At 47.9% G+C, this 13,683-nt stretch overlaps 5 protein-coding genes across 5 annotated transcripts; 2 read left to right on the plus strand and 3 right to left on the minus strand.

Moving 5' to 3' along the window:
• Positions 1 to 321: 321 nt before the first annotated feature.
• Positions 322 to 1,384, plus strand: BBBOND_0309160 (hypothetical protein; the record flags this gene model as incomplete). Its single annotated transcript, XM_012913745.1, has 3 exons — positions 322 to 525; positions 631 to 723; positions 1,292 to 1,384. 3 exons carry the CDS (start codon positions 322 to 324, stop codon positions 1,382 to 1,384), a joined length of 390 nt encoding a protein of 129 aa, XP_012769199.1.
• Positions 1,385 to 2,301: 917 nt separating this feature from the next.
• Positions 2,302 to 8,457, plus strand: BBBOND_0309170 (hypothetical protein; the record flags this gene model as incomplete). The annotated part of the gene is made up of 1 exon (XM_012913746.1): positions 2,302 to 8,457. One exon carries the CDS (start codon positions 2,302 to 2,304, stop codon positions 8,455 to 8,457), a length of 6,156 nt encoding a protein of 2,051 aa, XP_012769200.1.
• A 333-nt stretch (positions 8,458 to 8,790) lies between these two features.
• Positions 8,791 to 9,113, minus strand: BBBOND_0309180 (hypothetical protein; the record flags this gene model as incomplete). The annotated part of the gene is made up of 3 exons (XM_012913747.1): positions 8,791 to 8,812; positions 8,892 to 8,982; positions 9,044 to 9,113. 3 exons carry the CDS (start codon positions 9,111 to 9,113, stop codon positions 8,791 to 8,793), a joined length of 183 nt encoding a protein of 60 aa, XP_012769201.1.
• Positions 9,114 to 11,797: 2,684 nt separating this feature from the next.
• Positions 11,798 to 11,986, minus strand: BBBOND_0309190 (hypothetical protein; the record flags this gene model as incomplete). Its single annotated transcript, XM_012913748.1, has 1 exon — positions 11,798 to 11,986. One exon carries the CDS (start codon positions 11,984 to 11,986, stop codon positions 11,798 to 11,800), a length of 189 nt encoding a protein of 62 aa, XP_012769202.1.
• Positions 11,987 to 12,646: 660 nt separating this feature from the next.
• On the minus strand, positions 12,647 to 12,841 carry BBBOND_0309200 (hypothetical protein; the record flags this gene model as incomplete). The annotated part of the gene is made up of 1 exon (XM_012913749.1): positions 12,647 to 12,841. The coding sequence occupies one exon, from the start codon at positions 12,839 to 12,841 to the stop codon at positions 12,647 to 12,649; it is 195 nt and encodes a 64-aa protein (XP_012769203.1).
• Between the last annotated feature and the right edge of the window lie 842 nt (positions 12,842 to 13,683).

Genomic DNA, 13,683 nt, shown 5'->3' on the forward strand with positions numbered 1-13,683 from the left:
ACATTATGTTTTGTATGTTGTAAATTCAACCAGGGAGTAATGCATCGCATTGGCTGTCATCATCACGTTATCGTGTTTCGATAGTCATATGTCTATTTTCTTATGCTTTATACACTACCCATCTCCCATGCGGCGAGAGCATCGGGTAACCTAACCAACGACACTTCCCCTTCGATTACCCACCTACTTATTATTAGTATGTACTCTCATCTTAGAGTGTGCTAGGTGGCTACGTGCCTTGAACCGGCTCTCGGTTTTGAGTTGCTGCAGCCTAACGCTGATTCTGGTAGCGGACTCCACGTCGGTCCGTTGCCGAACGCTATGGGGGCCACGTGTTGGCATCCACCCTGCTCGACAACAACGGCCACTCACAACGTAGCAATAATATCCGAGAGTCACATACTCTATCACACAACTACCATCTCTAATCCTGTTTCGTACGTGAACGCCCTCTCTCCGAGCTTCAACAGTTCCTTGGACATCCTCATATTGCAAGTCTCCATCTCCACCAGATTTTTTTCGCTAGTTGTTTATCATTTTCGGGCTAATGATACTACTCCATTGTAGCTGTGCATGTGTTATCTCTGGTTGGTTTCATGTCTTGAGTTGCAGAGAGGTAGCTCCTGGTAGGGCAGAGTGCCGCTGCGTGACCGTCAGGGGCGCTATGCTGTCCACCATCCATATCGAGAACTACTACTCCAAGTAGTGACTATCACAGATGTAGTAACTTGTTTATCAACTACACCAATCGGTTCTTGCTTGTTAATGTTGGTCCCTTAGTTGGTTGGGCTGTTCCAGTATCAGCGTAAGTATAGGGTAGAATGTGGTCATTTGGGTGGCGAAATTCGGCAGTCTAGTCTAGCGTAATCTGCTTCGTGTATACGTAGTGCGGTTGTTGGTAAGGATTGATGTGAGGGAGCAATGTAATCACGTATCACCATGTTAACACTTTTTCATTCTCACTACGTGAATCAGTCAGATGGGGTACAACCATCAGCGTATTTGTTCACAATTTGAAACACCAGCAATGCCCGCAATACACAAAAATTCTTGTTTGACGTCAACATTTACTGCAATTCAGTGGCTATACGAATCTTGATAACGGTGGCGATTGTTGCCTACACCAGACCACCGCTGGGGATGTATAGTGCGAGGGCGTTAATTGATCATAATATCTTCGCGGCGCTATATATAGACTGCTACGTAACGCTTTTGTGGTGTAATACAAACAAGGTTGAAGTGCGCATTTTAAGGTGCCACCCGTCATCGGCCTCATCCGCACGCCTTACAGCTTAATGGTATGCGGGCGAGAGAAAAGCAGCAACTGATTTACAATTGGGCGTTACGTGTCAGGACGATTATTGAGATTTGGAAAATGGAGTGAGTGGCAAGTCAGTGGAACACGTTCAATGCCCCTCAGCTCAATAAGGGGTGAGACAGCAATGTGGTAGGGATGTGAGGAACTCTCATCAATAGTGATTTCGTCTAGACATCACGGAGTTATTGAATTTGAGTTTGCCGCATGTGGATTGTCTACTTAATGAGTGAGCTGGGTCGTCAGCTGAAGCTGGCAGTGTCATGGGTATTATGGTGCAATGCTGCTGGAAGGTGACTGAGGGGGCACGGCTGGCGAGGGTGTCGCTCTGGCAAGATCACGCACAGATGTATAATTGCAAGGCGAGAACTTCGTGCGTAGACTGATGCAGCGATTTATAATCTGCACCTCGTTAGGCCAACGCAATGTGGGGTAATGTTCTCAATCTCTGGTGGTCATTGGGGTGATGCTAAAATGAGGCACTGGTGTCTACCCAGCCGACAGCGGCACGCTGCATCGTGGGTACCCTGATGTTCGCAAAAGGCCTATGTGAGACGGCTTGGCGGCGTCAATGCGGGGTGAGGATATGCATCCTATATTCCACCCGGAACCCTCGTGGAGCACGCCGTGCTCCACCCTTCGATCCACACCCCGCCAGTAAGCCCAAGGTGTTGCCAAATATATGAGCTTATCGTTTACCTCCTCCTCAGGTAGGTGGAAGGGGTGTCAGTTTAGTCCTTCGTCCGTTGAGGGGGAATGCGGGCGTGTTGTTGGTATCATGACTCACGCCGATGTCACTGGCAGTTCGCTGTGTAGCTTTTTCACGTAGCGCACTTGACGTTTCCGCATCGATGTCTGAGTATGGCAATACTCCCGTGTCCGCATCGGCGCGTTGATCACGTAGGGGTTTAGTAGTTCACCTTGTCATCGACACATCTCTCGGTGTTTTATTACAGTATGTATGCGAGTGATTGTGACTGAGCAGGATGACAGCTAAAAGCGCTGCTGTAGGCACGGCACATGGAGTGCCGCTGAGCACGTTGAAGGAGTGTCTTATGTTCCTGGAGTGGTTGAAAAGTCATAGTAATATGCAACGCCAGACGGCCAGTAACTTGTATGAGCGTATTAAAAAGTATTATAAGATTAGTAACATGAAAAACGACATTGAGAAATCGTTGTCACAATTCCTCACAAACGTGTCGAACTTTTACAATCGATTATGTTATGTACGTGTTGCTGGAAACTATAATGATAAAACTGCCGCACAAATTGTTGACACGCTTTTAGACTGTCTACCCAGATTTATCTCTGCGTTGCATTATCTTTGGTATGATGTGAACGCGACTTTTGAGCAACTTGGTGGCGGTGGATGGAAGAATGATTATCCAGGGGCGATATCCAGTTATTGGTACAGTAGCTATGGCGGTGACCTTGATGCGTATCTTCATGCACAGCCTAGCAATAAATACGGTGGCCTGATGCCAGGTGGTTTCACCTCTGGCGATGTGAGGTATAATCAGTATTACGATGGCTATCGCCAGGGTTTCAATATGGCTCCGGAACTTGGGGTCATTTTGAATACATCACGACATAATTATTTGCTCGACGTCTTAGTTATATCCATTCTTTCTGATTGCGGTACTCGTATGGTGAACAGTGCAAACGTTCTTGCATTGGTGGGAACGTTTTGTGCCATTGTTGAGACGGACCCAAGTGGTTCAAAATTAAAAGAGGCTGTGCAAAAAAAAGACACGTGCATTAAGTGGACTGAATTAAAACAACATTGCACAACAGTGAAATCTCAAATGCATAAAGTGTTCAGGAAAGAAGCCTTCGACCATACCGGCCAGTCACTAGAATCTAAAGATATCAATATGGACGAATTTGCAAAAGTCGCGGCGAATTGGCTTAGAGCGAATTTGAGAACAGTGAGAGATAACTTGCAGAAAATTAAAACGGATGATCCTGCCGTCGCCGCTCCCAATAAGGACAACCTTGGGGCATATTTCACAGAAAATCTCTACCCCTACGGGTTCATACTTGAAGACAATCACTTTAAAAGGATGATTAGCCGTCGCAATGCATTGCTTCAACATCATTGGCGTGATGTACTTAATACACTTCTCCAACCGCGAAACGGTCTGGATCGACTTAGGGAACTTTTAGAAGGTGGGGCATGTCCACCCAAAAAACCTGAAATACCGCCTTCAACAGATATAAAGAGTGACACAGCGAGGACGGTTGCCACCAAAACGGAAGCAACTAAAACCGAGGCGGCGAAGCCCGTGGTCACCAAAGCCGAGGCGGCGAAGCCGACTGCCACCAAAACTGAAGCGACGAAACCTGTGGCTGCGAAGCCGACTGCCACTAAAACGGAGGCCACCAAGACTGAGGCTGCGAAGCCTGTGGTCACCAAAGCCGAGGCGGCGAAGCCGACTGCCACCAAAACTGAGGTTACGAAGCCCCAAGCTAAGAATGCTGGAGGAAGTACAAATCAAAATACTAGTCAAAGTGGAGGAAAGCCTGCAACTTCATCAGTCGGCAAATCTTCTCCATCTCCGCCTCCCGGTAGTGCAGGAGCGCCAGGGCAGGCAGGGCCTAAAGGTGATCAAGGCAATAAAGGGTCTTCTAGTACCAAGTCTACAACATCTTCTTCGCCTCAAAATACTGTTCAAAAGCAACAGCTTCCATCTCAACCGCCGCCAGTCGCTCCCCCTCAAGCCCCTGCCCCCGGTACTCCTGCAGCCCCTGCTTCTACTAGTCAGTCCGGTGGCGGGAGTGGGAGTACAAATGGCGGTGGTGCTCGAAGTCAAAAGGCTGGTGGATCTACATCAACTGTCCAATCTCAGCCTTCAAGTGTCCAAAATTCATCCCCTCCGTCACTTGGTGCCCCTAGTACCGGTGGTGGTAAGGGGCCTGCTTCCGGCGCTGGTCAGCAAGGTGGTACAAGTAAGGGTTCACCGGGCAGTGGTTCTAAAGCTACGCAGCCTGCTGCAACTCAAGTTCCTGCGCAAGCTCAGCCTCCAAGTGGTGCAAGTTCAGGCATTCCGTCACCTGGTGCCCCTGGCTCCAGTGGTCGTCAGGGTGTGTCTAGCGCTGGTCCACAAGGTGGCAATGGGCAGGGTGCACCGGGCGGTGTTACTAATAGTTCACAGCCTGTTGTCACTTCACAGAATGTTATTACTCAGCGTTCAAGTGATTCCAGTCTTGTCCCTCCGTCATCTGGTGTCCCTAGTCCCGGTGGTGGTCAGGTGTCTACTTCTGTGCCTACTCAGCAAGGTATTACAAGTAGAGGTGCACAGGGCGGTGATCCTAATAGTTCACAGACTGTTGTCCCCCAAGCCCCTGTCTCTTCTCAGCCTCCAGGTGTTGCAACCCAAGGCTCTCCGTCATCCAGTGTCCCTGCTCCAGTCGGTGGTCAGGGCACGGGTGGCCAGGGGTCCACTTTTAGCACCACTCAACAAAATGGTCAAGGTACATCGCAAGGTTCCACCAACGCTTCTAATACGACATCCACTGATTCGGGTGCTGGTACAGGTGGCGGAGCTGGAGGGGTTGGCGGTAGTAATGGGAAGGGGAAGGCGCAGTTGGATCCAGCGGCCGAACAGTTGAAAAAGCACCTAGATGTATATGGAGGCAAAATAAAACGCAAAAATGATGATGCCAGAAAAAACATGGAGAACATATGGAAAAAGGCTCAAGAAACGTTGGAAAAAATTAATGAAAATAAGTTCCGAGCCGAATTAGATGAAAAGCGTAATACACAAACCGCAGTAAATAGACCTCAGGCACCAACACTTTCTCCAAATCAGCTCACCCCTCAAATTCATCCTACCTCTCAAACTCCACCCACCCCCTCAATGCAGCCAACCCCTCGAATTCCACCCACCCGTGCAACTCAACCCATCCCTCATGCTCCTGCGCCTTCCAGTCCAAGTCTCACCACCCGTGTTAGTAATCGTCGCCCGTACTTTGTTCCAGGAGGTGGGAGGACACGTCCGCAAGACGAGAGTGTTTGGAGCATTAAGCCTTCCGATATAACCGGGACAGTCTTAGAGGACACAGACTCCATAAAACAGCAGAAAATGCAGACATTAAATGCAGCCAAGGCGAAAATGAAATTTTGGGATTTAGACGCTGAGAAGGAAGCATTTAAAGTTAAAGTTGCAAAGTCGAATGATGAGGAACAAAAAAAAGCAGCAGAGATATGGAAGCAAAAAAAAGAAAAGGGACAAAATGACTGGCAATTCGACAAATTTAGTAAAACTATCGAAATGCGGAATGAAAGAAAAAAGCAAGCCGCCAAGAAACTTGACGAAACATTGAAGGACAACCGAGAAGAAATCTGGGACATCCAACAGAAACAACACGTGGATGATATATCCAGCAGTGCAAGCAATGATACGAAAAAACGACTACAGCAGAAACGGTTGCTGCAGAAGAAACAATCAGATCAGCAACAAGTCAGTCGACATCCCGCAACAACTACTCCCTCCACTCCTCCAAGCCAACCCAGCCGTCCTGTCGATGGGCCTTCCCGTCGGGCCCCATTCTTTACCCAGCATCCCACCGATCGCACTGTTAGTCAGCGTCCGCAGTATGTTCCACAAATCGAGCAATACGGGAACCTGGACGCTGATGTTGCACCTAAAATATTCATGGATGGAGATGTGATGGAAGAGACGTCCCCGCAGGGAGCACTACACTTGGATGGTAATGAAGCCTTCACCTTTGCTGAAATGAGGAATGAGGGTTTACGTGAACAAAAGAAACTAGAAGACGAAAAACGCTTTGAAGAGATGCGTGAACAAGAAAAGAAAAAGATATATGACCGTCACAAGTTGCTGAGGGAGGCTGAAGACAGATTAAATCAGCAACAAGAGGAAATTAAAAAGGCAGTACAGATAGATGCAGAACGCATGAAGGTGTCTAACGCCTCAGATTTTCATGTCGTGGTTGCAACACATCCCAGCGACCCTTATGGTTTCGACTTCGACATTCCACAGCGAAATATTAAACCAACAACTATCGTTGATCCCCCTTTTAAAGGGGGAATGCCACTTGCAGTCACAGTCCCCGCAACTGATCTGGAGATACATAGTCGCGATTATGAACATAATTCATATGCCGAACGTTCCGCTGACTCAGAGATTCGGCCTAGGGATGTGTACTTCGATTTCCAGCACGACGACCCATTCTCTTCTCTTGGTTCCATGCCGATTCACCCCCAAGTGCTCATTGAAAAAGCGGATTTCAAACCTTCTAAATGTGAGGAGGATGATACCGAATTATGCGCCGTTGGTCACGGGAGTTCTAACGTCGACCTCCAAATCCAAGTTCCCGACCGCACAATCCAAGACGATTCTTATGACGTGAACATAGACGAGCCTCCTCTCCCAAACCTCCAACCCCTGGACCCAATAGACCCAGTCACCACCGCCATCAATCTCGACATAGAACCAATCGATCCTCCGGAGTCTCTCCCAAACAGGTACGTGGATCCTTATACGCACGACGCTCAAACAGTCGGTATGTGCATTGCCCCGTGGATGAAACAGACTGAAATCGGAGACTCCACTGACATCCCCGAGACGGAGCTGTTCCCCGCCCAGGCCCCTCGCACTGTCCGGGATATGCTTCAGTGGCTGGCAGGGCTTAAGAGCGAAAAGCATCATAGCACTCTCAGACAATGTATTGATAAGGCATTTGGTGGCTCCCATAGTGACTTTTCACAGCTTGCACTCTCCGTCAACGGCTCTTACATCAGACCAAAAGATGTCTTCGACATACTCCAGCTTACCTCCATGTTTGCAGGTTCCGTGCTCACCTCCATTGCACCTAACTGGAGAGCACATGTGTCATCAAAACCTGTGCAGCCTAAGCCATCTGACCAATCCGACGAGCCTGATTGCTGCGCCCTCATCTGCCAGCTGCGGGACTACGTCTACGCCTGCCACCACCAGTTGGAGTTCCTCAAGTCGCAGTGTAATAGGGATAAACTAAGTGGTGGATGGAAACATGATGAGTACGGTAGAGACATCACTCCTACCAATTCTCACCTCCAGGCGTTCCTGACTGACGACTGGGACTCCACCTTCGACACTCACCCCTTCGACCCGTGCAACCTGTGCCACAAGAGCAGGATAAGGATGGGATTTCAGGCGAAGGACTTGCCTGAGAAATCACAATTGGGGAGTGTCATTTCTGCCATCCTCTCTCCCAGCTGCGGCGGTAGTGACCCCTTGCTGACGCTGTCCTCCTACCTCAACTGCCTCACCAGGCGGACGCCGCGCACCACCGGGGAGCTCGTATCGTACTTCCACAATTTTGGAAATTCACTTCATGATATGTATTTAGATACATTGTCTCCACTGGGCACTGCACTCGCCAAGTCACATGCCGACTGCCCCGACTGGGACCATCTTGGTCGCCACGACCTCCAAGCTGTCAGTGGCATCCGTGGTCAAGAGTCTCTCATATCGAAACACAACTCCAACTACAGCAATGACCATCTACGTACCCTGTCCACACTGGTCGGCTGCGGTAGTGACCCTGACAGCTGCCATCCACACTGCTCGCCCATCACCTACCGGGCCTACGCCCTGTACTCCCAGAGCTTCGCCCACACCTACCTCAGCTGGGCGGTGTACCTGCCGGACCTACTGTGGGAGTCACTTCAAAAGCTGTTTTATGAACTCAAGAAGCATGTTAGCACCAAGTGTTCATCCCTCCACCTGTGTTCCACTGCCCTGCCCCTCCTCTACACTCACGGGTTCACGCCACCGGAGGGCAAATCGCAGTCACCACTCACATGTCAACAGGTTATCGCCAAGCTGCAGGAAATTGTCAACGGTGGCCCTATCGCAACCCTCATGACTACCATGGACAATTTCCTCTACAACATCCGGGAGCCGTTCATCTACACCATCGTCGCACTGTGGTCCACCGCATTGCTGGTCCTCGCCAACACGATGCTATACCGCCTGGACATACTCCACATCCGTTCGCACCTTATCCGCACCAAGGCCTCCCACCTCATCGACGTCAAGGCCCTACTCACTAAAGGCCGGAAGATGCTCTCACTTTACAAAGACGTCGACTACTTCGACGAGGACCCTATTGGTTTACTTGGTTTCAAATAGTAGTTATCGCATTAATGTAGTCATTACTTGCCTAGTGATGGATCGCACTACAGCACTAGTGGTTATTTGTGTTACTGCAGCATCTATGGCACTGTGGTGAGAGGAAAGCGTGACTGCTGCCAGGCATAACCAGACTCATGGAGACCACTTAATAAATAATATACCTCAGTACGTTGAGTTATGCGTTGCTTGTGAGACATATCTGCCATCCGACCTTGCCAGTGTAATTGGGCGCTGGGTGGAGAGCGACCAACGTAGGCAGCTGACAAGTGCCGTGCTACGTGAGTAACTATGTATCTGCGTTGTTACAACTTGCAATGCCAGCAATGTACGTCACTGGGAAATGTCACCGGGACTGCAACGTGATGGACAGTGGACGGCGTAGTTAGGTGGCATTGGTGGTAGCAGTGTATATTACTATTATATTAACCAACCGATGTGGCTTAGGTAGGTACTTATTACATGACATGTAACAGCTGTCGTAGGCGGTGCCAACGTTGTGCGGTCTGTATTGTATGGAGCTGACTGCGCACCTGGCACCGGTTGACCTGCATGCCACCGCAAGGATGGTATCAACATGCTTTACCTCGGTAATACTGCAGCTGTGATAGCTGCATAGTTGTGATGTGAGTGGCGGTGCACTGGATGGTCATCATCTTGCTGCTACCGTGGCGCCGATGGGATACGGTCAGTGTCCTTCGCTGAGGTACGTGGTTCATGTCTGTGCTGGTTGATGGGACGGGCCACGCCTTGCTGAGTTGCGTGTTCATGAGTGGTTGGTGCGTGCTTGGTAGGTGCGTGTTGATGAGTGCGTTGCTAGGTGATTGATGTTCGCAGGTTGAGGGGACTGGGAGGGGAGCGGGAAGATGGGGGAGTGTAGAGATTGTGGTAAGAATTGTTATCTGCCTCACGTGTGTAATTGCTGCCCATGGTGTTGTGACAAATGTAATGGTAGTAGCTGTGATCAATGTTCGCAGGCAAACAGACCCCTCAGACTACGGAAGGTATGCAACGCTTTTCTATGTGAGCTTAAAAAGGGTACTTGTACCAAGATTATCAGTTGTCCATGTAAGTGTTGTGAGCAGAAACGCTCTACTTCCGGCCACTCCTCTACATTCAGCGCTCATTCTCAGACCGACACTCAACCGCATACCTCCCCCGCCCCTTACATCATCGTCCCCGTCGCCCTCATCTTCATCGCCATATGCGTCATGACCACCTTCCGCATCCGGCCGTTCCACAAGGTCCGCGATTTCTGCGCCCGCAAAATGAACGGTTTACATCGCACTCATTAATAAACTCCGACACTTCGTATTATCGCACTTAGATCACAGTAGTACGGATTAACGGCACAATGCTTGTCTAATGACGTATTATGAAATGCCACATAATGTTGTTTTGGCAAGTACCCGGCGACACTTTCATGCATCATATTCAGAATATATAGGATGCACATTGGCAAATTGAACAAGATGGCCCATTTTACGTTTGTTATCGGACGTTTCTGCAGCCTCTATATCTGTTCGTACCTTGTTTTTTCATACGGCGATCCCTCTATTGTGCCTCGCAAACTCACTCAACCAAGGACTGCCGGTGTCAGTCAACTTCTCACTTTCCTTTTGCAGATTATCAAGTAACTGAGTAATGCTTTCGTCATCTTACTAACCGTACCGTTGTCACAAGCCTACTTTCCATACAATCTATAGATGGGTCGCACGACACCCTATAGCCCATCGATTGCGTATTTAACTCCCTAGAGCGAGTGGCTCAGGGGACAGTCCAGGGCAGTTTTGTGAATAGCTTGAACATCTGTTAAACACGTCTCTGCTGTCTGAACTGCGCATAGAGAGGCACGTAAGCGACGTTTACATGGCCGTTTGTGAGATTCGAAAATCTGACTAACAGAGGGGTGGATGACACCCATGGGAATCATTCTGTGACCTAACATCAACTAAGACAGTATGCGTGGAAGTGTGCTAGTGTATTAATTGACGTAATACGTTGATGCTGTTTACTGTGTTTTTAATCTTATTGTTAGATGTTTACAGGAACATTGTGATATGGGTGTGGACGGGTTATACTTAGATGGTATAAAGGGTACGGGAAAATTTCAAATTACGTTGGGCATTTATTGCGAACGCCTTGGGTTATCATGTGCAATGGTAGAGTATGGCAGGATTTCATTCGATTTCACGTGACTAGTGGAGGGTATGTGGGCTGGGTGGGGGCGATAATGCTAAGGTATGCAACAGGGCCAACCGATCGACATTACAGATGCCTGGCGTTGGAATGACACACATTGACGTTGTCAACATGTAGTTTTCTATGAACATGGTGCGCCACAGAGAGGCTACGAAGGCGCCACTTAGTACAACGGCAACAGCCGTTGGTCAACTTATGTTAATGTTGTGACTCATGCAAGCAGAATTGGTGAGGATAAAGTGGCGACGAGATAGCATTAGCGTGTGTTGCTACTTCAGTGCCATGACATAGTTGCTGCAATAATAAACTCTACGCCAAGCCAGCGTATGCCCTTGGAAGGACGGCGTGGTAGCGGTCAATGTTCGCCTCCTCGGCTATTGTGTTACCGACGAAATTAATCGGGATCTGCCGGGATGCCTGGGCGAGATGGCGAATGTGGCGCAGATCTTAGTCATCAACGCGTGGAACTTCTCGGTAAACATAGATCGCATCACAAACAAGAATGCTAAAATAAGAGAAACGACGACTATGACACCCAACCATATTCTGCATATATCCTGGGAACACAGCTTTCCAAGGTCGGCGGGGCATTTCTGTAACTGTGATAGCCTGAAAAGGTTTGGAGGTCGAAATATGAATCGATTAAAGTTAAATTGGTTATGGTTTGCCAATCTAACAATACTTTCCATTAAGCGCCTCAGCCATACTCTGAACTTTTGCATCCTTACTTGTAGTTTTTGTATACTGATGATGAAGTACATTCTATTATACAACATAGTAGAAATGCCACATTGGTTAATCGTAAAATCCTTAATAAGTGTTGCGGAACGCTGATTAAGGTAAAAATACATCTTTGACAAGGTGGATCAACTTGTCGGGACTCATGATGCACAATGGGGAGGATGCGAGGAACTAGGTTGTTAAGTTAAACAGTAAATCCGATAATGTGCATCGAGTGGGGGTTGGTGGGACTTCAAACCAGATGAGGCTCTGGCAGCATATTGGGCTGGACAATCGAAAAATATTTCGTAGGAATAAATCTTCGAATTCAAATGGTGAGGCATGAAACGGTTATATACGGTAAATAATCGACATTGTGATGTACTATGCCTGTAAGTATGTTATACCGGATTTAATTTTACGAGAGATGTTTGCTTCCAGGGCCGGTGCATGCCGAAGTGTACCCGGTCCACTCGTAGACTTCTTTGGGGATTAGGTAAGCCGTTGACTTGGTCTTATAAAGGTAAATAGCATAGCCGATTAACGATGTGAAGAGTATGAAGGCGAGTACAGCGAAAACAACACCTGACGCCGACGCAAAATCCATCTTCCCTTACGGATTCCTTAACAATAAGCCCTGCGAAGCAATGAACAAATTACCCAAAACGTCCGACACCTGTAGTAAACATACCACACGAAATACCCAGATCGATACATGCAGTCTGCCGTCTACCTATTGGCCAGGTGTGGGTGGTTCCAGATTCCGCAATACTGACACCGTGTAACTGCGTGAACAATGCATGCATTGATGAGGCAGGTTCTCGAGGTCAAGATTATTGTCAAGATGTTTTACTATGTATGATACACGATATCGGTCATACCCTCACTAGTCTCAGGTTACGCTATCCTTCCACCACCTCTGGTGGGACGACCTTGGTAGCATCTTCCATGATCCTATTCGTAAGAGAACCTGAATCATATTATTGTCCCTGCCATCTCCGTATATGTCGCCAACTTTAGGACGTATTCTCGGATATTTTAGCCAAACGTTTCGTACTGTTCAAAGCCTCTACTAAAATGGCGCGCAACATTCATACATGCCAATTCAACATCTCCTCTGAATGATGGCACGTCAAACACTCGCTGCTTTCATAGTGATTACTCGTAACAGATGGTCGCAACTATGTACAATTGGTGATATAAATTCATAGATTGGTCCACCTGCACTCACCTGCTTCATAGTAATCCTTCGTCTCTCGCCAGCGCATCACCAGTTAACACTCGGTATAGGAAATCTTAGATCCGTTAACATAGTTCCAACGTTATGCTTATGACACCGATAGCCATTTAGTCCGATATGCTTTCCCAACCCGAAGTAAGATGTACCCAATGAGCAAAGCAGAACAAAGGGCAACGTTCTTGCATAATTCCTCACAACGTGTGGCACCTCCTTTACTTCCATTCATACAGCTATGCATACGGTGAAATTTTCCAGTCATCCAATGGTAACTTAAGTTTAAAGCCACTTAGTCCATAACCAATCTGCTTCACCTCAAGGAGGAGCTGACCTCGGAATTTACTGATGGCATCGTTATAAACTCGCTCATGTTGCTTTTAAGCATTTATCATGACCGCAATATCGACCACAGCTATAATCAATGGTATCATGTTATCCATGACGGCGGTGGTAGTTGGTAGACTGTATACGTGAACTGTTGCTGTGGTTAGATTAATACCAAGGGATATGGCATGGACAATATAAAAACTACAGTCATTATAGTTCATATAGAAGCATTTCGGCATACCAGTTGTCACCAACTGACGCCACCCATCAACTGGATCGAACACACCCGGACATCGGCGCCTACTTAGCGATGGGGATGCCCAGAACATGACGTAATATGAAATGATGTAACAAACGGCTGGGATGTGTTAACACAGTGACGTAATGATTCCTGTATACCATTCGGTGTCAGTCTGTATGGGACATTCATTATTTGTCGCCATAACAATTGCGGGTAACAAATTTAGACTGGAGATTATAGCAGGTTGATAGGTAGAATAGAGTGAAGACCAGTGGGTGACTGACGTGGTAAAATGGCTAACGGCGATGGCCTTGTAAACAAGTGGCAACAACGTTCTGCTCGCTGATATCGCATACTGATTAAGCGAATTGATCATGTGTCGATGAGAATGTCCGCCAATAATATGTAATAACATTAAAATGCTATCGTTATCGATACGTGTTGCAGTCGTCAACCCACATTGTTGATGTGGCCTGTGGTGTTAGCAAGACATACAATT

The sequence above is a fragment of the Babesia bigemina genome (assembly GCF_000981445.1).
Source record: "Babesia bigemina genome assembly Bbig001, chromosome : III".
Lineage (NCBI taxonomy): Eukaryota > Apicomplexa > Aconoidasida > Piroplasmida > Babesiidae > Babesia > Babesia bigemina.